This window comes from Carcharhinus amblyrhynchos, chromosome 20, assembly GCF_965287045.1.
Source record: "Carcharhinus amblyrhynchos chromosome 20, sCarAmb.v2.hapA, whole genome shotgun sequence".
Classification (NCBI taxonomy): Eukaryota; Metazoa; Chordata; class Chondrichthyes; order Carcharhiniformes; family Carcharhinidae; genus Carcharhinus; species Carcharhinus amblyrhynchos.
Genome location: NC_137343.1, coordinates 12409221 through 12436234, shown reverse-complemented (window position 1 = coordinate 12436234; position 27014 = coordinate 12409221). Strand labels below are relative to the sequence as shown.

General features: G+C 45.1%; 1 protein-coding gene across 3 annotated transcripts in view; it reads left to right on the top strand.

The window, feature by feature from the left end:
• The window catches only part of LOC145355752 (unconventional myosin-XVIIIb-like), a 344749-nt gene that overhangs the window by 91732 nt on the left and 226003 nt on the right, over nt 1–27014 (top strand). For all 3 annotated transcript variants that reach the window (XM_080208083.1, XM_080208085.1, XM_080208084.1), the window contains 3 exons: nt 4142–4242; nt 11070–11133; nt 13695–13839. In XM_080208083.1, the coding sequence (XP_080064209.1) occupies nt 4142–4242; nt 11070–11133; nt 13695–13839 (310 nt within the window). The remainder of the gene's footprint in view (nt 1–4141; nt 4243–11069; nt 11134–13694; nt 13840–27014) is intronic.

Here is a 27014-nt window from a genome sequence, read left to right as displayed (position 1 = left end):
TTTTAAAAGACAAAATTGCACCTGCCTCTGCTATTATCTCTGGCAACTCATTCCAGATACTCATCACCTTCTCCGTGAAAAAAACTGCCCCTCTGGACCCTTTTGTATTACTGCCCTCTCACCTTGCCCTCTAGTTTTAGACTCCCTTACTTTTGAGTCTTGAAATAGCTTACCAATAGATTTCAGATCATTATGTATAGTGATCTCCCTTGCCACTCCAAACAAACTGAAAAGAGTGTGCACGATAGTTGTGCCTGACACATTATGTAATTGTTGAATAATGGGATATGTGATAATGTACAGTGCAGCCCCATTATAATGCGATGTTTGGGGTCCGTAAAATGTTCTCGCGAAAAAAGCGGGGTCATACTAAATTGGGGTTCAAGAAAATTGGCTTCTGGACATCTGACATTCTCCACTCTAAACAAATAGATAAATGACAATCTTTATCAGAATTTAAGTTTTTCAGTACTTGCGGCATTGTCCCTTGTGTGCTGTGGACTTGTTGGCTTTGCCTGTGGTTTCCTACTAAATGTCTGACAGAATAGTGCTAATGGATTGCTGCAGAGCCAGCTGATGAGCTACAGGAAATACATATATCTGTGCTTAATTCTGATGTACCCCACATCAGTGCTCAGGGTTTTGTCTGCTGCAGTCAGTCCCTGTGCATTCGATGTTTCAGAGCTGGTGCCTTCTATCACTCTGCCACAAACTTCCCCGGAAAGAACAAAAAGAAGGGTCCAATGATTCGTCGCGTTATATCTGAATTTGCGCTAAATTGGGGCATGTAAAATTGGGGTTTCGAGGTAGTTGGTGATGACAATGAAGTGAGTGCTATGGGCGTGAAGGAGGCCGGAACGATTTTGGTCCAAGGATTGGTTGGAACATCTTATGAAATGAGTGATGCTTTATGTTGTCTTGGCATTTCTTCCCAACATGCTTCACACTTCTTGACAATGACTTCAATGTCATTGTTCATACCCAGCCAATTGACTGTCTCCCTTATAAGTCTTCGTGTCCAATCTCTGCCAATATTGAGTGACAAAGTTGCTGCAGAATATCAGGGTGCAAAGATTCCTGAATGATGAATTGAAGAAGGCTACAACATTGCTACAAAATTTTGAGAGGCATAGATAGGGTGGATAGTCAGAGGTTTTTTGATAAGACATGTGAATGGGAGGCGAATAGTCTGATATAAACCACATATCAGTAAAGGCTGGGTGGGCCAAAGGGCCTGTTCCTGTGCTGTATCGTTCTTAGTTGTTCTTAGTCTTAGGCTCAGAGGAAAGCCCTGAAGACAGCCAAAGGTTGGTGACTCTGTGATGAGACCATGAACCCTCTTTGATTATCACTGCTTCTCCTGAACCCTCTTTGGTTACCAGGACTTCTCAAGAGGTCACAGTACTTAAACCTGCTTAGTGCAACGTTCTGCCTACTTTTTAACTTAACTGGAACCCCTTCCTGTCCCTGTGCCCTGTCAAAGACTCTTCTTGAGACTATCCCTTCCCTCTGCCTGCGATACTTGTCTTCAATGACGCTCTGTTCCTGATCCCTCGATCTAGGTTTTCACAGTTTTTCTTCCTATACAGACAGGCTGGGTCCAAAGAATCCAAAAGATGCAAGAACTGTGCATGTGTAGCCAATTCTCAGTCTGCCTATGAATGAAAGCTGAAAGGGTTTGGAGCAGTTGTATTTTGTTTGTCCGGAGAGCTGCAGTTGTAGTTCTGAGTTGGTACCTGCGTGAACACCCTGCAATCCAGGGGTACTGAATCTTGGGGGATGAGATTGAAACCCTACAGGGTGACCATTGATGTCATCCAAGTTGGAGCGACATTTGGAGAGAATTCCCAGGTTGGATCTTTGAAGCTGAAGATTGGAATTCCTTATTGAGGGAGTCTGAATTCCAGTGTGATTGGTTGATTCGCAGTGTTACTGACATCTGTGTAGGTTGTTGAGCAATCCATGGACTCTGTACTGGTTGCATCTGCCATTTAATGTGCAGTGTGGTATGTGCCATGTCCGTTCAACACTCGTGGAATTTTGAGGCTTGGTAAATGTCCTGAATCTCAAACTTTGCCTACTTTAAATAAAATATTACTGGTGCCTAATCTAATATTAACAAAAACATGTTGATGTGGTCAAGGATTGTAAAACTCCTGACATTTACAGACATCTAGTCGATTTTGGATGTACGTAGAAGTCATGCGGCATGGCGGCACAGTGGTTAGCACTGCTGCCTCACAGTGCCAGGGACCCGGGTTCGATTCTCGGCTTGGGTTATTGTTTGTGTGGAGTTTGCATGATCTCCACATGTCTACGTGGGTTTCCTCCGGGTGCTCAGTTTTCCTCCCACAGTCCAAAGATGTACAGGCTAGATGGATTGGCCATGCTAAATTGTCCCTTAGTGTCAGGAGGACCAGCTAGAGTAAATGTATGAGGTGGTGGGAATAGGGCCTCGGTGGGATTGTGGTTGGTGCAGACTCAATGGGCCAAATGGGCTCCTTCTGCACTGTAGGATTTGATGCCATGATCTGTGTGGAGTCTACTTTGAGTGGGATCATTGACCCCCTCGAGGCTTCAGTGCCATGGTCCTTGATCAATAAATGTCAAAGCACTGGGTTGCTGCAGTATACACCTTGCAAAGCTTCACTGTTCTGGCTTAGTTTATTCTCCCCTATCAGATTAGGTTATTTCCCACACCTAGGGCAGGGGATTATGGTCTGAATTTTATGCCCTACCCATTGTGGTATTTGAAGACGGGGTGTTGGGTGATGGGTGATAGGGGGCACATGCAAAATAAATTTGGCTGCTAAACCATCATCTTCCCTCCCAGCCCCAACCTTTCCCCCACATCACAGGATGCTGGCATGGGGTCAGACAGCCCACTCATCCTTTGACCTATTGAGGCCCTTCAATGAACAAGTAATGCCCATATAAGGGCCTTATTCTGTCTCCACTGCAATTTCCTGCCCCACAGAAAAGTAACAAGGAAGATGACCAGTCCAATAACCCACACTGTAGAGGCTAAACAAAGGCAGAAAGGTATATCTCCCCTGAGGGAACATCCCTGGAGATGGTGACCCCCTCCCTGGTCCCTCTGAAGTATTGACCAATCAAATGGTCTGGTAGCTTTGGAGGGTGGGACTTCCTGTCCCTGAGGGCCAAAAGTCCCACACTCGCCCTACTAAGTCTTCCCTCAACACATTATTATTGCAGGGCAGTTGGATTTCTGGTCTGAGGCGTGGGCAAGCTTTTAGTTCAGGGTTGGTCAGGAGTGGGTGTTGCAGGTAATCTATTCCCCCTCCCCAAATAAAATCCACCTCCATGTATTTTAGTTCCAGTCCAGACTTGGAGCAAATGTTCCATCCCGACACTCCAGTACAGTGCCGTGAATGTGCTGCACTGTCAGAGGTCCTTCAGATATGGAAGAAAACCATTGTGCTTTCCTAATCAGGAGGATGCTAGAAAGCTGTAAAGAGCTTGCGTTGTGGAAAGGTCTCCTTCATTTCAATCTTTATAATAGTATCCCTCAATTTCATTTTTATCTTGGATAATTTGAAATTGCTACTTGGTGAGTAACATTTTGTACCCTTTCTTTTAGATAAAAGATATTTTTCTCTCATTTTGTGTTCAAATCTCAAAAACCATTTGATGAAGTGGGGTTAAAACACTCACTGAGACCAATCATTACCCAATTCTACATTTATTTACAGAGTTAAACATTACAAGTGTACACCTTCTAACACAGCCACACCAGAGCTTCAACTGGTGTCACTCCATATGGGCTCAGATAAAACCCCAGTTAATGGTTGCAATCTGCGTACAACTATATCCAATTCATATAGAATGAACATCTTTGACCCACTGTATTGCCCACATTGAGGAGTTATGATACATCGTACATCCTGCCTTTTGCCAATGGTGTTTACAGCCTTTTCCTGGGATACTTGCTTGAGAAGCTCGTGACAAATGCTCAGCTTCCAGTTACATCCTCTTCCACCCAAAAGAGAAATGCTAAATCAGTGAGCGTGTGACATGATAATGAGTACCAGCATGTGCTACCGCATAGCATTGTGTTACACTGATACAAACATACTTACAATGTTTATTGTTAATTACGTTTGTTTCTTTTTTATTTTAGACAATGTTACTGGAACGGATTCACATGGTTCAACAACCAAATTCTGAGGGAACTTTTCACGTCTTCCACCAGATGTTGGCTGGTTTGGATCGATCTTTCAGGTACAGTGCGGACTTGCCTTTTCTGCTAGTAAAGAACGGGTCCAGCGTTTTCCTTCGCACTCCCATTGCAAAAGCCTCGCTCACTGCTGAAGTACTTATACGTTCATAAGCTATAGGAACAGAAATAGGCCATTTGGCCCATCGGGCCAGCTCCACTATTCGATCATGGCCAATATGCTCCTCATCCCCATTTTCCTGCTTTCTCCCCATAACCCTTCAACACTTCACTGATTAAAAATCTGTCTAACTCCTCCTTAAATTTATCCACTGTCCCAGCATCCACTGCACTTTGGGGTAGCAAATTTCACAGATTCTCAACCATTTGGAAGAAATAATTTCTCTTCAACTCTGTTTTAAATTTGCTACACCCTATCCGAAGCATTTGACTTCTTGTCCTAGAATGTTCCATAAGGAGAAGCATCCATTCCGAGTCTTTTTTCATACCTTTTATCATTAAGGACGGCACGGTGGCACAGTGGTTAGCACTGCTGCCTCACAGCACCAGAGACTCAGGTTTGATTCCTGGCTTGGGTCACCGTCTATGCGGAGTCTGCACATTCTCCCCGTGTCTGCGTGGGTTTCCTCCTACAGTCTGAAAGACCTGCTGGTTAGATTCCTTGGCCATGCTAAATTCTCCTTCAGTGTACCCAAACAGGTATGGGAGTGTGACAACTAGGGGATTTGCACAGTAATTTCATTGCAGTGTTAATGTAAGCTTACTCGTGACTAATAAATAAATTTCATCCTTTAGTAGCCTCTTTAAGTCCTCTTCACGATTTACTTTCCTATCTATCTTGGTGCCATCAGTGAACTTAGTGACCAATACCTTTAGTCCCTTCATCCAAGTCAGTTATATAAATTGTAAAATGTTGAGACCTCAGCACTGATCCCTATGCACACCACTCCTTACATCCTGCCAACTTAGCCTTCATTTGATCTTCTTTTAGGGTATTTTGAGACTTCAATCCTTGTATTGTGGGTCTTTAGATTGTCATGTGCATGTAGTTCATGATTAAAACAGCTTGGCAGAAAAGGTACCTTTTGTATCTTGGGAACAACTGCCCTGAAGGTACTGCTGCCGCCACAGGAAAGTTAGTGCTTTTCCTGTGTAGGAATTGCATTTATTCGGATTAGCGTAGACATGTGTAACTTATGTTGTTAAAAACTGGCAAGACAAGTAGCCCGACATTCATAGAATCCCTACAGTGTAGTAGGAAGCCATTCGGCCCATTAAGGTTGCACCCACCCCCTGACAGAGCATTCCACCTACAGTCATAGAGTCATAGAATTTTATAGCATAGAAACAGGCCCTTCAGCCCAACTTGCCCATGCCATCTTTTTTTTAAAATCCCTAAGATAGTTCCAATTGCCCACATTTGGCCCATATCCCTCTACACCCATCTTATGTAACTGTCTAATTGCTTTTTAAAAGATAAATGTCTACCCGCCTCTACTACTGCCTCTGGCAGCTTGGTCCAGACACACACCCTCTGTGTGAAAAAAATTGCCCCTCTGGACACTTTTTGTTTATCTCCCCTCTCACTTAGGCCCCATCCCTGTAACCCCATATATTTACTCCACTAATCCCCCTAAGCCACATTAAAGGGCAATTTAGCGTAGCCAATTTACCTAACCTGCATATTTTTGGAGTGTGGGAGGAAACTGGAGCACTCGGAGGAAACGCACACAGACACGGGGAGAATGTGCAAACTCCACCCAAGGCTGGAATTGAACCCAGGACACTGATGCTGATGGGCAGCATGGTGACTAACCACTGTGGCACCGTACTGCCCATCAAGTATTCTCTCTTCTCAAGCTTTCAGTTGAGGAATTAAGGCCAGAATTTTACCATCCTATCCGCCACAGGAATTGGAGTGGGCGAGGGGCGGGCCATAGAAAGATCCATTGACCTCAGACGGGATTTTCCAGTTTTGAGGTGAGCGAGGCTGGAAAATCCCATCCCATGTGTTTCGTGGATAAATGCATGATTGAGACACAGCTCCCAGGATGGCCTAAGATAGTGCAGCTGTGTTCTGAATGGAGTTAGCTGCTTTCAATGCGGGTGGTAATGGGAAAGCTGGAGCAAAGCTTGACTTGGTGATGTTACATCAGAACAAAGGAAGTTCATTGCTGGTTTCAGCTGGCACCCTTTGCTGCAAGTTGTTCCACTGCATGTGTGTATGGGCGTGCTACTGAGTCACGATGGCGTGGTTCCCATGCCCAGAAACACTGCAGTGCAGCACTGAGGGAATGCTGAACTGTCAGCGGTGCTTTCCCTTTGTGTTAGATAATAAACTGATGCCGGGTCTGCCCTCTCAGGTGACTGTAAGAGATGCCTGAGGGGGATTCAATGTTCGAAAAGGAGTTTACTAAAACCGATAGTCTGGTCGTTGTCACATTACTGCTGTGGAATCTTGCTGTGCAAAAATTGGATGCTCTGTTTCCTGCTTCACTGCAATGGCTGCATTTTATCAGCACTTTGGGATGTCTGCAGGTGATGAAAGGTGCTATATAAATGCAAGTCTAGTTACCTCCACTGGTGTTTTCACCCCATCCACCCAGTAATTTATTCATTGCCTATATTTTGAGGTGATTCTGATGTTAAACAGTGAATGGATTAGAGAGTGATAGGCCACCAGATGGCAGTACGAGGCAGCAGTAACTCAGTCATAAATGCCATCCCTATGTTTCACCTCAGTGGAGAATGTACAGTGTCAACCCTCCAGGGAATCATTGCTTTGTGCCACTTTATGCTTACAAAGTTATTTCTGCACTTTTTCTTTTTTATACACTTATAGAATGTTGCAATCAAAGCTCTCATCTCTGCTGCTTCTCTCTTCGGCCGGTGCCTTCAGATCGCAGCTGGGATTTGAGACATTACACACTGTGTACCCCTTAATCCCACCCACTGTACACGCCTTAATCCCACTCACTGTGTATCCCTTAATCCCACCACTGTATACCCCTTAATCCCACCCACTGTATACGCCTTAATCCCACCCACTGTATACGCCTTAATCCCACCCACTGTGTACCCCTTAACCCCAATCACTGTGTACCCCTTAATCCCACCACTGTGTACCCCTTCATCCCAATCACTGTGTACCCCTTAACCCACCCACTGTATACCCCTTAATTCCACTCACTGTGTACCCCTTAATCCCGCTCACTATGTACCCCTTAATCCCACTCACTGTATACCCCTTAATCCCACTCACTACGTATCCCATACTCCCCGCTCACTGTGTACCCCATACCCCCACTCACTGTGTACTCCATAGCACTCACTCACTGTGTACCCCATACTCCTCACTCACTATGTACCCCTTACCCCCCACACACTGTGCACCCCATACCCCCACACACACTGTGTAGTCCATAGCCCCCACACTGTGTACTCCATAACCCCCATACACTGTGTACCTCATAGCTCCCACACACTATGTACCCCATAACCCTCACACACCAAGTGGCTCATAGTCCCCACACACTGTGTACCCCATACGCACACTCACTGTATATCTCATATCCACACTCACTGTGTACCCCATACCCACGCTCACTGTGTACCCCATACCCACACTCACTGTGTACCCCATACCCTGAATCTGGCTAAGTTAGGGGTTCCAGTTGTAGACATGCAGGGTAGAATAGGTGTAGGGTGATGCGGCGGTGTGGGCTCGTTGGGCCAAAGGGCCTGTTTCCCGTGCTGGGTTGTTCTTTGTTCTTTGTATACCCACACTCACTGTGTACCCCATACCCACACTCACTGTGTACCCCATACCCACACTCACTGTGTACCCCATACCCACACTCACTGTGTACCCCATACCCACACTCACTGTGTACCCCATATCCACACTCACTGTATGCCCCATACCCACACTCACTGTGTACCCCATACCCACACTCACTGTGTACCCCATACCCACACTCACTGTGTACCCCATATCCACACTCACTGTGTACCCCATACCCACACTCACTGTGTACCCCATACCCACACTCACTGTGTACCCCATACCCACACTCACTGTATACCCCATACCCACACTCACTGTGTACCCCATACCCACACTCACTGTGTACCCCATACCCACACTCACTGTGTACCCCATACCCACACTCACTGTGTACCCCATACCCACACTCACTGTGTACCCCATATCCACACTCACTGTGTACCCCATACCCACACTCACTGTGTACCCCATACCCACACTCACTGTGTACCCCATACCCACACTCACTGTGTACCCCATACCCACACTCACTGTGTACCCCATACCCACACTCACTGTGTACCCCATACCCACACTCACTGTGTACCCCATACCCACACTCACTGTGTACCCCATATCCACACTCACTGTGTACCCCATGCCCACACTCACTGTGTACCCCATGCCCACACTCACTGTATACCCCATACCCACACTCACTGTATACCCCATGCCCTCGCTCGCTATGTACTCATACCACTTGCAGGTTCCTGACATGGGACTCCCTCATCTTGTGGCCCTCTATTATTCATCCTTCATAGAACCATAGAAGATAGGAGCAGAAGGAAGCCATTCAGCCCTTCAAGCCTGCTCCGCCATTCATCAAGATCATGGCTGATCATCCAACTCAATAGCCTAATCCTGTTTTCTCCCCTTAACCTTTGATCCCATATGCCCCAAGTGCTATAACCAGCTGTCTTTTGAACACATTCAATGTTTTGGCATCAACTACTTCCTGTGATAATGAATTCCACAGGCTTATCACTCTTTGGGTAAAGAAATGTCTCCTCACCTCCGTATTAAATGGTCTATCCCAAATCCTCAGACTGTGACCCCTGGTTCTGGTCTCCCCCGCCATCGGTAACATCCTCCCTGCATCTACCCTGTCTAGACCTGTTAGAATTTTATAACCCTCTATGAGATCCCCCCTCATTCATCTGAATCCCAGCGAAAACATTCCTACCCTACTCAATATTTCCTCATACATCAGCCCCGTCAACCCAAAATCAGGCTGATAAGCCTTTGCTGCACTCCCTTGAGTAAGAACATCCTTCCTCAGAAAAGGAGACAAGACCTGCTCACAATACACTAGGTGTGGCCTCACCAAAGTCCTGTATCACTGCAACAACACATCCCTGCTCTTGGACCCGAGACCTTCTGCAATGAAGGCCAACATGCCATTTGCCTTCTTTACCCGCCTGCTGCAGCTGCATGCTTACCTTCAGTGACTGGTACACAAGGACACCCAGGACCCTCTGCACACTCCCCTCTCCCAAATTACAGCCATCCTTCAGTGTATAATTGTTGAGTTCTCTTTACATCCTGATGTTTGAGGCTGAACCACACTTTGCACAACAACGCTATTATTTCTGACCCTGTGGTGAGCTCCCCTTCGCTCATTCATATTCTCACTGAAATTACTTATTTCCTGCTCTGTGACACTGACCAGCTGGCAGAGTTTAAATTCAATTGGTTAAAATATCGGTGAAATAAAAACTAGTCTTAATAATGGTGATCACAGAATGACTGGTTCTACCTGCTACAGTAATGTCCTTTACCAGCCTTTATCCGTTACAGACTTCTGTGTGATTCCATACCCGGAGAAATGGCCCTTAACTGTCCCCTGAAATGAACCAGCAAGTCATTCGATTTGAGGTTATTCAAAACTCTGCCATCAGTGACCTTACTTTCATCAAGACTCATTCACCGATTGCCTCCGTCCTCTCTAACCTATAATGACTCCTGTTCTAGCAATCTCTTGATTTTAATAACCTCACCTTGTCGTCAAATCCCTCCATGGCCTTGCCCCTCCTATCCTGTAATCCTGCCCGCCCCCAGCCCCACATCTCTCTGAGATCTCTGCACTCCTCTGGTTCTGGCCCCTTGAGCATCTGTCATTTGAATCGCTCCACCATTGGTGGCTGTGCCTTCAGCTACCTCAACCCTAAGCCCTGGGATTCCCTCCCTAAACCTCTCCTGTCCCTCTCTTCTTTTAAGACTATCTCTGAAAACTTTCTTTGACCCAGCATTTGGCTCTAGGCGCTGACATGGGGTCACATGTTGCTTCATAATGTTCCTGTGAGGTGCCTTGGGATGTTTTCCAGCATTAAAGATGCTATATAAATGCAGGCTGGTGTTTTTCTTGCACTCTTGTCAGCACCAAAACACCGGTAAATGTGAGTTTGGTTCTGCAATCAAATGACAGCTGGAAAATTTCTAATTTGTTGGAGTTGAAGGGATTGAACACCCCCCAACCCAAACTGGGATTTACCCCACAAACTAGGATTTACCCCAAAACTGGGATTCAACACCCCCAAACTGGGATTTACCCCCAAACTGGGATTCAACCCCTCAAACTGGGATTTACCCATCAAACTGGGATTCACCCCCAAACTCGGATTCAGCCCACCAAACTGGAATTTATCCCAATACTGGGATTTAACCCCAAACTGGGATTCAACCCCCAAACTGGGATTCAGTTTCCCAATCTCGGATTCAGACCCCCAAACTGGGATTTACCCCCTAAAATGGGATTCACCCCAAAGCTGCGATTCAACAGCCCCCACTCCACCAGGCTGGGATTTACTTCCCCCCCCCCCCGAACTCAGATGGAATTTACCCTCCCCAAAATGGGATTTACCCTCGAATCTGAGATTTACCCCTCAAATTGGGATTTACCCCCTTCAAGCTGGGACGACCCCACCAAACTGGGAGTTATGCTTCCCAGCTGGGACTCACCCTTCCACAGGATGGGATAACCCCCTCCTCCCCCAATCCACCACGTTGTGTGTGCAGTAACTGTGAGAATTTTTGTGTTTTTAACAGGACAGAGTTACACTTGCACCAATTGGCGGACAGCCAGATATTTGGGATTTTACCATTGACAAAGGTAAGTGAAGCTGAAGACTGCATTGCAGCACAGAGGCAGCAGCTTAAAGGTGGGTACACTCGATGCACCAGGCAGACTTGTAGCACTGTGTTAGAGCCTGGGCGAGGGAAATGGTATTAGTACCAGATGGCATGGCCAGAGGAACAGTGCTGGCATTGAGGACAGGATTTTATTTCGTAATAAATCTCCTAGGAACTGATCAAAGATGTCTGCAAACCCATCACGCTTTATCTCTGTCTTATTTTTTACCTAAATCCTTTCAATAATACTTCAAAAGGATCTCAGCAGGAGCGAGATGAAATGATTGACAAGCTTGAGTAAGAGATATTCAAAAAGGGATTTGCGGGAAGTAAGATATTTGATTAATTTACTGCGAGGGAAGGGAGGAAGAATAGATTCACCCCATCGCATTGTCCGCGACGTTGTGTCTGACAATGATGGCATGAATATATTGTGTAGACAATTTACAGCTCCGTGATAAGCTAAGAGAGGATCTTCAACAGGACAACTGGCCATTTCCTCATCCGTGTCTTGACTTACGGAGATGAGCTACTATGTATTTCTGTGAGGGTGGGAAGAAGTTGGGGGAATCTTTATAAAGATAACAACCGGTTTAAGAATCCATTGTCTGATGGATGCTGCAGCTCTAATGCTAAGTCCAGTGGGAACCCAGTGTGTTTAGACTGCTGGTCTATACTCAACCCTACCAGTTTATAGAACCTCCCTGGATGGCCTGCAGCATAGCAGGATCATTGCCACCTTTTAATAGTTCCCCCAGTGGTGCGGCCATTTCATAGAATTACAGAATCCATACAGTGCAGAAGGAGGCCATTCGGCCCTTCGAGTATGCACCGAAGCTTCAACTGAGGAACATCTTACCCAGCCCCATCCCTGCCCTCTCCCCCTAACCCCACACATTTATCTCATTGTTTCCCCCTAATTTACACGTCTCTGGACACTAAGGGGCAATTTCTCACGGCCGATCCGCCTAATCCACACATCTTTGGATTGTGGGAGGAAACTGGAGCACCCGAAGGAAACCCACGCAGACACGGGGAGAATGTGCAAACTCACACGGACAGTCGCCCAAGGCTGGAATTGAACCCGAGTCCTGGCCACTGCTAACCACTGCTACCGTGTCATCCCAAAAACACACATCACCCCAGATGGGATTCGAATCCCTGGTTTAGGGTGCAGTTGCCTTATCCATTAGGCCACTGGGGCTAGATTCACCTTAGATGGCTGCTGAAGCTTTCGAGTTTTTGGTGTTCTATCTCTTCCTTAACTTCTTTCATCTCGCACACAAATTTAAGAATTAAGAGCAGGAGTAGGCCACTCAGACGCACGAGCCTGCTCTGCCACTCAATAAGATCATGGCTGATTTAACCGTAACCTCAACTCTACTTTCCTACCGACCCCTGATAATTTTTAACCCCCTTGTTAATCAAGAATCTATCTAGCTTGCTGAAAAATATTCAAAGACTCTGCTGCTAGAGACGCACGATCCTCTTTTTTAAAGTTGTTTTAAAGTTTGTTTATTAGTCACAATTAAGGCTTACATTAACATTGCAATGAAGTCACTGTGGAATTCCCCTAGTTGCCACAGTCCAGCACCAGTTTGGGTCAACGCTCCCTAACCTGCACATCCTTCAGACTGTGGGAGGAAACCAGAGCACCCGGAGGAAACCCACGCAGACACGGGGAGAGCGTGCAAACTCCATACAGACAGTGACCCAAGCCAGGAATCAAACCCAAATTGAATCCTCCCCTTTTTCTTAAATGAGTTACCCCTTATTTTTAAACGGTGCCCATAATTCTAGATTCTCTGACGAGACAAACATTTCCACATTCACCCTGTCAACATCCCTGAGGATCATAAAGATTATTTTCAATTTTCGTGCTATCTTGTGCTGTTAGCCATTGTCCTTCAGTTGGGGTCCAGTTGGTGTCTGCTAATGAGGGAACCTAATTTTTAATATAGTTCAGTTTTTTTTTACAATAACTCCGTATTGTAAGTTAAACAAAGAGCTCCCTTTGTCCTCTCTAGATGCTAACTTATCAAACGTAGATATTTTAAAACATTTTCTTTTATTTGTTCATGGTATGTGGGCATCGCTGGCTGGGCCAGCATTTATTCCCCATCCTTGCAGGTATTTAAGAGTCAACCACATTGCTGTGGCTCTGGAGTCACGAGTAAGCCAGGCCAGGTAAGGATGGCAGATTTCCCTCCCTAAAGGACATTGCTGAACCAAATGGATTTTTCTGACAATCGACAATGGTTTCATGGTCACTTTTAATTTGAGATTTTTATTGAATTTAAATTTTACCATCTGCCACACAGTGAGATTTGAACTCGAGTCCTCAGAGCATTATATTGGGTCTCTGGATTATTAGTCAAGTGTAGAGATTAATGGATTGAAATGTTGCCTTCCTATCATTCCTGCTTTGGGTTAGCTGCAGGGAGGACACGTTACAAACTGTTGCAAGCCAGCATGTCACTCTTGCTGCAGGTCGCTCCAAGGCTCCCTGGGTCTGACCTTGCTTGTTTTCCCATTCCCCAGGTGGAGGAGAAGCAGAGAGCCTCCTCGGCCTTCAGCAGGCTTCAGGCAGCCATGGAGACACTGGGATTCACAGCGGATGAACAAATGGCCATTTGGCACGTGCTGGCGGCCATCTATCACCTTGGAGCTGCTGGGGCCTGTAAAGGTAATGCTGTCTGTGAACACCAGGAATGCTGGAGAGAGACATGGGGCACGATCTTACCACCCATTCATTCCACACTTCCACCACAGCGAGTTTAGAAAAATGAGAGGGGATCTCATAGAAACTTTTAACAATTCCAACAGATTTAGACAGGGTAGATTCGGAAAGAATGTTCCCAATGTTGGGGGATACCAACTATGGGGCATAGTTTGAGGATAAGGGGTAAACCTTTTAGAAATGAGGTGAGGAGAAATTTCTTCACCCAGAGGGTGGTGAATGTGTGGAATTCACTCCCACCGAATGTAGCTGAGGCCAAAATGTCATGTGATTTAAGAATGAATTAGATATAGGACTTGGGGTTAAAGGGATCGAGGGATATGGGGGCAGGGGGGGGCATCAGGATATTAAATTTGTTGATCAGCCATGATCAAAGTGAATGGTGGAGCAAGCTCGACGGACCGAATGGCGTACTCCTGCTCCTAGTTTCTATGTTTCTCTGTAAGACAGAAAATTTGGCCACAACCAAACCTCTGTTCACTGCAGTGGGATGGGAAAATCCCACTGGCATGAATGGTCAGAAAATTCCGGCAATTAATCCACTTCTCAGAGGCAAAACATAGACCTGATAATTCTAGTCAGGAATTTGAACTGTTTTCCCTTAGTTTGTTGATTAGTTTCACTGGGAACTCCTGGCACATAGTCTCACACTTGAAGCGTAGATTGGAAGCTCAATTTATTAAAAATTTTGTTCATTAAAGGAAACAGAATTTGAAATATTAACATGGAAAAAAAATTTTTAGTAGAAAACCAATTACCGACTTAAGGTTTAGGTTTGACATGAATGGGAGCAATGGTATTTAGTTGGCAGTTGGACAAGTATTGAATACCAATGGACTATGTATGTTTTTACCTTTTCCAGTTATTACAAAATATGTACCAGTTGGGCTCACAGTTTGAACTGCCTCACAATGAGTACTTTTCTGTCTGCCACAGACTAATCTTTATCAGGTGTGATTCTCCGATTGCATTCATCTTGTCACCACCACCAGCAAGAACGGGGAATTTGGCGCTCAGCCAAAACTCCATTCACTGCAGCGGGGCTGGAGAATCCCAGCCGTGGGCGAGGTTGGAGAATTCCGACTATCGTGTTGACTTAGCGACTATCCCCGGTTACAGAAAATGGCCCAGTGGATCACATGGCCAACGCGGGGCATGGCACTGAATATCCCTGGGTGGGTTTTCCCAAACCCTCGCTGGATTTGGAAAAGGTAGCTGCTGCCAGAGTCACAGCAAAATCTCTGCAGACATTCAGCGGCCTGTGTCTGTCATGTCAACTTGAGTGACTCTTCTAGTCATCTAAATCGATTCACAATGCACAATAATTATTCTCTAGTAAACTACCCTGAATGGACATTCTCTACACCATTTGCCCAGTGAAGATGGAACAGTGATCCACATTTATTTTCATTCGGAAATTATTCATGTAACAAATGCAGAGCTGTATGATGGTCGTGAAAATGGGCAGTAGTTCTCAATATACTCTCTGTAGATTCCTTCAGGATCCTTTACCGTGCCGTGGGGTGGCACGGTGGCACAATGGTTAGCAATGCTGCTTCACAGCGCCAGGAATCCAGGTTCGAATCTCGGCTTGAATCACTGTCTTTGTGGAGTTTGTACATTCTCCTCGTGTCTGTGTGGGTTTCCTCCGGGTGCTCCAGTGTCCTCCCACATTCCGAAAGATGTGCTGGTTAGGTGCATTGACCTGAACAGGTACCGAACTGTGGCGACTCGGGGAATTTCACAGAACTTCATTGCAGTGTTAGTGTAAGCCTTACTTGTGACTAATAAATAGGCTTTACTTTAACTTTTATAATCTCTTAAAATGAAACAGCTTCTTTATTGATGATACAGACCACCTCATATTCCAAACAGTGCACAGTCTGATGATATTGATATATGTATGTCGAAGGGGAATGTTTCTAAAGGTCAGCTTTTCTGCAGGCAATCGTGGTGTCTGGAAAACATTTAGTCCATGGGTTGTGAAAGCAAGTTAGCAACTCATTTTAGTGAGGCGTGTTTTACTTTGTACAGCTAGTGGGCTGATGATTATATGAGAAGTTCTGGGCTTTCAGACTAGGTTGATCGACAGGGTCGTCTGATATTCCTGAATTTTGTGCAGCAAGTAATAAGCTTTTTCAAAGAAAGGGGTTGGAGTTTGGCTGCTCTGGTTGGAGTTAGGAGAATTTTGTAGGCTTCTGGAATCCCTATATCGCTTTGAAAACTCCAAGGCTGCCTGCAATTATTAGAGCAAGTATACTTGTGATTGCTAATTATATTTTAAGTGGGTTTTAAGTCTCTAAGAGGATGTTTCTTATTTGGAACTGAAATAGTGATAAGTTAGAAATTAGAGTTGTATCTTTTCATGTTTAAAGATTGTTCAATAGTTAAGAGTTAAGCTGCTTTATTTTGTTACAAATATAGTTAAAACGTGTTATGAATAAAGTTTGTTTTGACAAAAAGATTCCTCATTTCTCAGTGGAATTACTCCTGGAGCAAAGCATCCTTTCCTCATATTAATGCCACAGTAGAAAAATTGTTGGGGTCTGGTCTGTCATCATAATATACCTTTGGGGGTCTGGTCTGGGTTCCTAACAACAGCATCAAAATGGGTCCTTTTACTCAAACTGTTACGTATGGCATACACGCAAATCAGTACATCCGGTCAGAACCAGTGACCACTGCAATAATTCTATTCTTCTGTTCCTTGAAGAGAGTACTGTTGTTAAATTTCCCTGAATTACCACTACCAATCCTTCACCCCACACCGCACCTCACTGCCCCAAAACATAGTCAAAGAACAAAGAACAGTACAGCACAGGAACAAGCTCTTTGGCCAACCAAATCAGTGATGACGCAGATGCCCCTCTGATCTAATATTTTGTTGCCTCTATGTGGTCCTTATGCCTCTAATCCCTGCCTATTCATGTATCTATTCATAAGCCTCTTGAACATTGTTATAGAATCTGCTTCCAGCATCTCTTCTGGCAGCGCATTCCACGCATTCACCACTCTCTGTGTGGAAAAACTTGCCACTTACATCTCTTTCAAACTCCCCCTGTCTCACTCTCCACCTATGCCCCCTAGTAATTGACCTCTCGACAGCAGGAAAAAGACTCTGGCTATCCACTCCATGCAACTGTCATAATCTTATAAACATCTATCAGGTCCTCCCCCTTCCAATGAACACAATCCAAGTTCAGGCAACTTTTCTTGATCGTCCACATCCTCCAAACCAGGCAACATCCTGGTAAATCTCTTCTGCAGTCAGAGTAGGATGGCCTCAGTAAAGATTGACGATGCATTAAGATACATCAGCCAAATCCTGACGGCAGAAATAACAGTGTTCAATCCCATTCATGTGATTCAAGTCTTCTTCATTTACCTTCCCTAAAATCTGATTGCAAGATTCTGGTCTTTTCTCACAGCCACTGTTTCAATTAGTTCTACAAAAGGACAGTGCCTATTTAAAACCCCAGTTAGCTCAGTCATATAAATTGATGACAGACATTCTAATTTTTGCCTCATTATGTTGTTTCCTCCTCATGAGTACCAGCTACACATTCTTTGTGATAGCTAAGTGCCCTAATTGGCTAATCAGTTATAACTGACAGGGCAGTAGACGTGCAACCTTGTGTTTCTGAATTTAAGGAATTGCGAATGTGGAACTTTGGTGAGGCCACAGCTGGAGTACTGTGTGCAGTTCTGGTCGCCATGTTATAGGAAGGACGTGAATGCACTGGAGGGGGTGCAGAGGAGATTCACCAGGATGTTGCCTGGGATGGAAGATTTAAGTGACGAAGGGAAGTTGGATAGGCTTGGGTTGTTTTCTCTGAGCAGAGAAGACTGATTGAAGTGTCCAAGATTATGAGGGACATGGACAAGGAGAGGGAGCAGCTGTTCCCCTTAGTTGAAGGGTCAGTTATGGGGGGACATAAGTTAAAAGTGAGGGCTGGGAGGTGTAGGGGGGATTTCAGGAGCGATTGTTTTACCCAGAGGGTGGTGATGGGTTGGAATGCGCTGCCTGGGAGGATTGTGGAGGCGGGATGCCTCACATCCTTTAAGGAGTATCAGGATGAGTACTCGGCACATCACAACATTCAAGGCTATGGGCCAAGTGCTGGCAAGTGGGATTAGGTGGGCAGGTCAGGGTCTTTCATGCATCGGTGCAGACTTGATGGGCCGAAGGGCCTTTTCTGCACTGTAGGATTCTGTGATTCTAATTCTATGGATAAGTATGGCTTTGGCTTTTTGAGGTTCAGATCAATGATAATGTGCTTCTCTTCTGAGTCACTCAGGCTGCCTCCAGTGGCGTTGTTCAATGCGGCTACCTGAATGGTGCAATCTCGAGTGTAAACCAGACTAGCTGGTTGATGAATATTCCTTTGCTGGTGTGCAATAGATGTGAGTTGAGTCTTGGTGTTATTTTGGTGTTGTTGATGAGTTTATGGAGATGGCTGTGTCATTGGGAAGTGGACAGGCCATGCTTGACATGGTACTGAGAGTTCTTAGTGTAAAGTGAGTGAGGTATCTGTGGTGCAGTCTTGATCAATCCCTCGTGCAAGGCTGCCATGTGAGTGTAAAGTGAATGAGACATCAGGACGGCACAGTGGCACAGTGGTTAGCACTGCTACCTCACAGCAACAGAGACCCCGAGTTCAATTCTGGACTCGGGTCACAGTCTGTGTGGAGTTTGCACGTTCTCCCGATGTGTGAGTTTCCTCCGGGTGATCCATTTTCCTCCCATAGTCCAAAGATGTGCAAGTTAGTTGGATTGGCCATACTAAATTAACCCCTAGTGTCCAAAGATGTGTAGGTTATGTGGATTAGCCATGATAAATGGGCCTGGGGAAGATGCTCTTCTGGAGAGTTAGTACTGATTCGATGGGCTGCATGGCCTCCTTTTCACTGTAGGGTTTCCATATCAGTGATGCAGCCCCAAACAATCCCTCGTGTAAGGTCAACATCTGAGTCAAAGTGAGTTATTTAGGCAAATCCGTCAGACAAAGCTAGCACGTGAGCTGTGGAAAGTTTGGGTAACTGGGTCAGGAGCATGTTGGCGTAAAGGTGACAGTCCGACAGTGGAGGTGCTGACAGCAAGACTTGGCAGCTGGGCAGCGAGAGTTCAGTGCCACTCCCAGAGCAGGGTGGCAACTGGGCAGTGGAGGTTAGTGATGAGCTGTGTGTGTGTATGTGTGTGTGTGCCTGTGTGTGTGAGTGTGTGTCTGTGTGTGTGTGAGTGTGAGTGTGTGTGTGTGTGTGTGTGTGAATGCGTGAGTGTGTGTGTGTGTATGTGTGTGTCTGTGTGTGTGTGTATGTGTGTGTCTGTGTGTGTGTGTCTGTGTGTGTGTGTGTGTCTGTGTGTGTGAATGCGTGTGTGTGTGTCTGTGTGAGTGTGTGTATGTGTGTGTCTGTGTGTGTGAATGCATGTGTCTGTGTGAGTGTGTGTGTGTGAGTGTGTGTGTGTGTATGTGTGTGTGTGTGAGTGTGTGTGTGTGAGTCTGTGTGTGTGTGTGTATGTGTGTGAGTGTGTGTGTGTGTGTGTGTGTGTGTGAGTGTGTGTGTGTGTGTGTGTGAGTGTGAGTGTGTGTATGTCCCTGTGTGTGTGTGTGTCCCTGTGAGTGTGTGTGTGTGTGAGTGTGTGTGTGTCCCTGTGAGTGTGTGTGTGTGGGGTAAGGGCATGTTAAAATGAGACAAGCAGTCAAAGTGGAGATGTGAGTACGACGGGAGGATTGGCCCTGATGGGAAGGTGTGGAGTCATTTCTTTTACACTGACAGGGCTGGCAGATGGTGTGGAGCCTTTGAAAATCTCTCCAGATGGCAAGACAGTTTCACAAGTCAAACGGTGTGGACATCTAAAACACAGAGGCGTGAGGTAATTCAATGCAGTGAAGCAAAGGCACAGACCATATTACACAACAGAGACAGGCTGTGATACTGAATAAATGTTACTGTTTATAAGGTTACCAGACACTCAGTTGTGATCTAGATGGTGAGCTATCTTTTCAGGCTCGCTTGGCGTTCCTCTAAATATCCGACCACGAGAGTGAATGGAAACAACACTGTGGCCTCGCTCTATTGCGTTCCGTGGGACCATATCCCAAAGCCCCATTAGAAATTAGACTATGTTATTGGCATATGCTGCCCCAGTTCTCCATTCCTGCTCATTTTCCTTTGTTGTCTTCAAACTGTGCAGGGGTCGCTGGTATCTTCAATCATTTTCCAGCAACATTTCTTACCCTGAGCTTGAATATCAGTGATTCAGGAGATCTGGTTCTTGCCTCAATCATTGTAAGGATATCAGTACAAGTACAGATGGCTCTATCTTAAGTATGATCGTAGTTACACAAAGAGCAATGCTTTTCAATTAAGATGGGAAAATTTCACTCACTTAATGAGTCGCAAGGCTGCTTTCTTATTGGCTGGTTATCAATATAACCACACATTTTATTATAAAAAAATGTCCAAATATGCACGGTTTAGGTTGATTGGCCATGATAAATTGCCCCTGAACGTCAGGGGGATTCGGAGAGTAAATATGTGGGGTTACAGGGATAGGGTGGGATTATTGGTGGTGTAGGCTTGATGGGCCAAATGGCCTCCTTCAGCATTGTAGGTTTTATGACAAAATAACAAAAGAAGCAGTTAATAAAGAACAATGTTATATTAAATGTATTTATTCAAATCCATCTTCCAAACTGTGACATAAAATGCATTGTTTGACTTTAAGGCTTCATTTTATTGTGGGATGGTGTCAAATATTAGCAATATAGAAATGAGAGTAGGCCATCAGCCCATCGAGCCTGCCCCACCATTCAATACGCTCATGGTTAATCGCACACTTCAGTGTCTTTCACTCACGCTCTCCCCATCACTCTTTACATTATTTACAAAAATCTATCAATCATTGATTTAAATATACACAGTGATGGAGATTCCACAGCCCTCTGCGATAGAAAACTCCACAGATTCACAACCCTCTGTCTGAAGAAATTTCTGCTCATCTCCAATAGTCCTCCCCCTCCAACCTTTGAAATTGTGCCCCTGAAAATATATCGGATATAGTCTTGTCATTTATGGAGCATTTAGATCAACATATGTTCTATGTTCTATAGATCTGTGGATAGGTTTATGGACGAAATGGGATTGGTTTAGATTAGTGGGTTAGTGTTGTTTTTTTTAAAAAGCTGGTCGGCGCAACATCGTGGGCCGAAGGGCCTGTTCTGCGCTGTAATGTTCTATGTTCTATGTTCTATATAGCATGGGAAATGTTGGAAATATGTTTTGAAAGAATAGATGTGATTGAAAGTGTTGGGATCCAAGGTGGTTCCATGTTACACAGAGTTCCTCGCTATAGCAGACCATGTCATACTCTCATACAGACATAGAGCAGGATATTATGGCCTTGTTCACCCCGAAATGTAAAATCTCACCCAAGATCAACAGGCCTTTCCATCGCCCATCCCACACACGTTCCGATTCCTGTGGTGAGCACGTGGTAAAATTCAGGCTATACTCTCTTCCGCTTTCTTCCACCGGGAAAATGATACAAAATCTGAGGTCACGTATCAATTGACTCAAGAACAGCTTCTTCCCTGCTGCCATCAAACTTTTGAATGGACCTACCTTTATATTAAGCTGATCTTTCTTTACACCCCAGCTGTGACTGCAACACTACATTCTGCACACTCTCCTTTCCTTCTCCCTAATGTACTCTATGAATAGTATGTTTTCTCTGTATAGCCCACAAAAAACATACTTTTCACTGGATCCCAGTACATGTGACAATAGTAAATCAATTCAATGAATTCATAGCTAGGTCGTAATGTGTGTTAGTGTAGGATTGTAAGAGTGGATTTAACATGTTGAGAGAACCACTCGTGTACCTTTCACTGCTGCTTCAATGGTTTAAATGGGGCTTTGTTTATCTTTACTCTGGGCCTTAGACATTTTCCGGGATCTTTTATGATCCTGCATTGTGAGGGGGAAGATTGGTTGACAAGTCAAAGTCAGGTGCTCTCCAGAAGAATTCAAGGACTCACTTTCAGTTTTGGACTTAGAGTGCAAAGCTGCCCTCATTGTCAAGTGGCAGGCAGTTTCCTCTCCCTCTCACTCCCTGGTATTATATATTCTGCTGGCTAGCGGAAGAAGTTCTCCTGGCCTTTCTGGATTGGAAAAGCTGTGGTTGGTGGTTGGTTGGTCAAGAGACTCTCTCTCTCCCTGGTGTTTGGGAAGCTGTTCTGATTTCAAGCTGGTCTGTGTGTACATCCAGGGGGCTGCAACATGCTACAACGCTGGGAAATCAGAGTTTCAATTCTCCACCCAAACGACAAAGTTCTGGCATCACGTGAGCATTCGTATTTTCTGTGCTAAACCTGTGACAAGGATTTTATACAGGGAGCTTTGATTGATTGTCTTTTTTAGCACAGTGGGGTGGGAGAATCGCCCCCAGGATGTCTCTCTGGCTAGTGGGTCTAGAACCAGGAGACATAGGGTGGGATTTTGCTCATCCTCAAACAGTAAAATCCCACCCGAGGTCAAAGGGCCTTCCCATTATCTGCGCCTCACTCACTCTGGATTCCCGTGATGGATGGGGCAGTAAAATTCCAGCAATAATCTCAGAATCAGGGTCTGGCATGGTTAATTATTTAAGCCAGCCATATTCTATACCGATGCTCAAATTTGATGGAATGTAACGATTCTGGAATATTCTCATATCATTGACAGATACATGTTGGACATTACACTGCACTTTTCGGATGTATCTTTCCTGTTTCAGCATTGTTTTAGGGAATGGAGAGAAGGGAAAATGTATGAATCCAAGGAAAAACAAGGAATATACACTGAACACACATTTCCAACAAAGGGGCCATTCCAGGGGTTGGGGTGAGGAGCTTTAGCCCTTGTCTCCAATCCGTGCTCCCTCAGTCTGAACCTTCTAAGTCCTCTTAGTAATGTTGAAGGATGAACTTACTCCAATTCTCCCCCACCAGGAAAACAGTATCAATTCAATGGTTTATTTACCCTTTTTGATTAGCATTAGGAGGTGGAGGGGTGGGTGTGGGGAAGAAAAGTTTTTAATCTTTTCTTATTGACTGTAAGAAGTGAAACCAAAACATAGCAGCACAAAGCAATGATTTCTCCAAGTAATTAGCAGGAATTGAGTACAAAATGTACTGCTGCCTGAAAGAAGGAGAAAGTGTCTGGGAGCCACAGAATTATGTGGGCAGAGGGAAGAGACACCTAAAAAAAGGGGTGGCACAGTGATTAATACTGCTGCCTCACAGCGCCAGGGACCCGAGTTCAATTTCTGCTTTGGGTCACTGTCTGTGCAGAGTTTGCACATTCTCCTCATGTCTGTGTGGCTTTCCTTTGGGTGCTCCAGTTTCCTCCCACAGTCCAAAGATGTGCGGGTTTTGTTGATTGGCCATGCTAAATTGCCCCTAGTATCAAGGCATTAGCAGGGTAAATATGTGGGGTTACGGGAATGGGGCCTAGGTGGAATTGTGGTCAGTGCAGACTCGATGGGCCGAATAGCCTCCTTCTGCACTGTAAGAATTCTATGATACTAGATTCTATAATTAATGCAAAGCATTATTGGGACTGAAAGTGATGTGGTTTGTCATGGAAAAGAGATAGTCTTAAGAGAATGTTTTTGGACTGAAGTGGTCTCTTATGTGTGTGTATGTCTATGTATCTAAAGTATATGTATGTATGTATATATATATGTATAATATATATATATGCCTATGTGTACTGCAAGTTTTAGTAAAATGTTAGGTTAGTGTTATATCTTACACCCAAACTCAAACTGCTGGAGGCCATCAGTGCCTTTTTTGCATCTCTCAATGTGGCTGGAGAGTTGGTAGATTGAAATATTGGTCTGGATTTTCGTGGAGTCATGGAGATTCCGCACCTTTGCCAAAACCATGCCAGGATTCTGGATTTTGTAGTCCCATCTCGGTTTCCAAGGGATCCTATTTTTGCCGGTAGGGGAATGAGGGCAGGATGTGACTCACAAACATTGGAAACCTGAACACAGCAGGGTCCTTTGAACTTAGCGTTGAGTTAAACAGACTGCAGCCGGGATTTTCTAGCTGTTCACATCTTGTTGCCGCTGCAAGCGAGGACGGACAATTTGGTGCTCAGGCAAATCTCCATTCACTATAGCAGGACCAGAGAATCCCGCTGGTATGAATGGCTGGAAAATTCCGAGCCACAATTTGGCTGGAATGAGGACTGTTGCCCACAATGCATGACTTAGACGTTAATGTATGTCAAAGGTGGATTAGGTTTGTGGAAGTGGTTAAGCTGTGAAAGTTATTTAAATCCCCTGCTCTTTAAATTTATGAAGCAAAAAGCCTGCCGTGTCTCTGAACTGAAAAAAAACTTGGTGCTTGAAATTTTAATAGCTGTTTGTTGACATAAGCCTGATGGGTATTATTATAGTATTATTACTGCTTGATTGCTTCCATAACTTATCATTATCACCGTTGCCAGGCTGTAAGTTCATAATTTGATTGCCAGCTCAGAGTGGTTATTAAGGGACTTGCAGTCTTTGATGTGGGACATGAATATTCATTTTTATAAGGGTTGAGCATTTGAAGGAATCTAAATGCATTGAACGGGATTTTATCAATGCGAAAGTTTACTGCTTGTATGATAAAGTCTATCATAGATACTTTAGAATTCTGTTTCATTTCATCTCACCATGGCTCCTTAGGTTTATCTATAGTAGATCTTGGGTGAGTTGGCATGGAAGGTGTAAGGGAAAAGGGTGGGGTGGATGGGAGGACATGGATTAAAATACTTTGGGTGGGATTCTCTGGCCTTTGACGCCAGTGGGATTCTCTGGTCTTGCTGCAATGAACGGAGATTTGGCTGTGTGCTAAATTCTCCATCCTCGCTGGCAGTGGTAGCAGGGTGCGAACCACTGGAGAATTCCAGCCCTTGGCACTAAGTTAGTATGAAGGTTACAACAGGCTAAGGTATCTATTGGGCTGGGGGGGGTAGTTATGGGTTGGTGTGAGTTGGCACTATATTGGAATTGGGGCTATAAAAGATCTTGGGGTTGACTCAGGGGAAGAGGTTGGCATGAGCAATATGATGGGCAAGGGGGGGGATTTGGTGAGATATGAGTGTGGCATGAATAGGGCATATGGTGTGGGTGTGAGGGGTAGGGTCTAGAAGGTCTAACCAGAACTCTGAGGTGGACTTTTAAACAGCCTTTTAAACTGTTTGCCTTGGTAATCCCTGTGGATGCCTCCCCACTGTTTCCAAAGCAATGGGCCCGACTCCTCCATGTGTCCATCTACAGGAACAAAAATTTGGCCAAGCCATGCTGTATCTCCAGAGGTGGGAGCGCCGAGTCAGGAATTTTTCTCCCAGCCGCCTTGAGAGTGAACATCTGGGTCTTTACTTCTTGTCAGGTGACTGCAATGTGACAATGAATGTGCCACCTCAGAATGTATATTCACATATCATCTCATTCCTAGCTCTTTGAAAATGGTATTGACCAAAAATGACATTGTATCAGTTAGCTGGATGGTTAGAGTGTGATGCAGAATGAATCCAGTAGTAAAGGTTCAATCCCAATGCTGGCTGTGGTAGTTCTTACCTTATCCCATGCATGATGTGGAATGGTGCTCCTCAAGATAGATAACTACCTAATTACCTTACCTTGCCTTACAGTGGACATTGTCTTACCATGGAGCTACCCTGATTGTGTCAGAGATGGTAGTATCTCTCTAATCATACTCCTCCTTTTGGCACTGTTCTGGGATTAGTTTCAACCTTGAAAAGACACATCAACAAACAACCTGCCTCTTCAGGGTGGCACGATAGCACAGTGGTTAGCACTGCTGCTTCACAGCTCCAGGGTCCTGGGTTCGATTCCTGGCTCGGGTCACTGTCTGTGTGGAGTTTGCACATTCTCCTCGTGTCTGTGTGGGTTTCCTCTGGGTGCTCCGGTTTCCTCCCGCAGTCCAAAGATGTGCGGGTTAGGTTGATTGACCATGCTAAAATTGCCCCTTAGTGTATAGGGATGTGTAGGTTAGAGGGATTAGTGAGTATAATATGTAGGAATATGGGGGTAGGGCCTGGATGGGATTGTGTTCGGTGCAGACTCGATGGGCCGAAGGGCCTCTTTCTGCACTGTAGGGTTCTATGATTCATTGAGTAGACAGGCTGGTTTTTAAAATAAGATTTGTTGAAGGTGGAGGTTGGTAGGATGGCATGATGGTCAGGGTGGCACAGTGATTAACACTTCTGCATCACAGCGCCAGGGTTTGATTCCACCCTTGGATCACTTTCTGTGTGGAATCTGCACGTTCTCCCTGTGTCTGCATGGGTTTCCTCCAGGTGCTCCAGGCTCCTCCCACAGTCCAAAAATGAGTAGGTTAGATGGATCAGCTATGGTAAATGCATGGGGTTAAGGGGATGGTTAAAGTTTATATTAGTGTCTCAAGTAGGCTTACATTAACACCACAACAAAGTTAATGTAACAATCCCCCAGTTGCCACACTCCGGCACCTGTTCAGGTGCACTGAGGGAGAATTTAGCATGGCAACGCACCCTAAACCAGAACGTCTTTTGGACTGTGGGAGGAAAACGCGGCACCTGGAGGAAACCCACGCAGACACGGGGAGAACGTGCAAACTCCACACAAACAGTGCCCCAAGCCGTGAATTAAACCCAGGTCCCTGGCGCTGTGAGGCAGCAGTGCTAACCGCTGTGGCACCGTGTCACCCTGCTCTGAGAGGGAAGGGAGACAGTGGGCCTGAGTAAGTTGTTCTTTCAGAGAATCAGTGCAGTTTCGATGGGCTGAATGACCTCCTTTTGCCCTGTAAGCATTCCATGAAAGGAGAAGGTGATTCTGGTTATTTAAAGTATCTCTTATTTTGCTTTTGAGGTACATTGCTTTATGGAGAGGGAGGTTAAGTCTATACGATTATTGCGTTTCCAGCATCTTATCAAAATGATCTGAAATGCATTTGTTTGTAAGTATTACCATCTCGCTTCCTGTGCTCAGGTAAGTGTTTGGGTATTGTTAGTTGCTGCGCTTTCTGGAGAATGAGGTTATATAAGCATTTGTTTCTGAACACTTTTTGGAGGATTTTGCC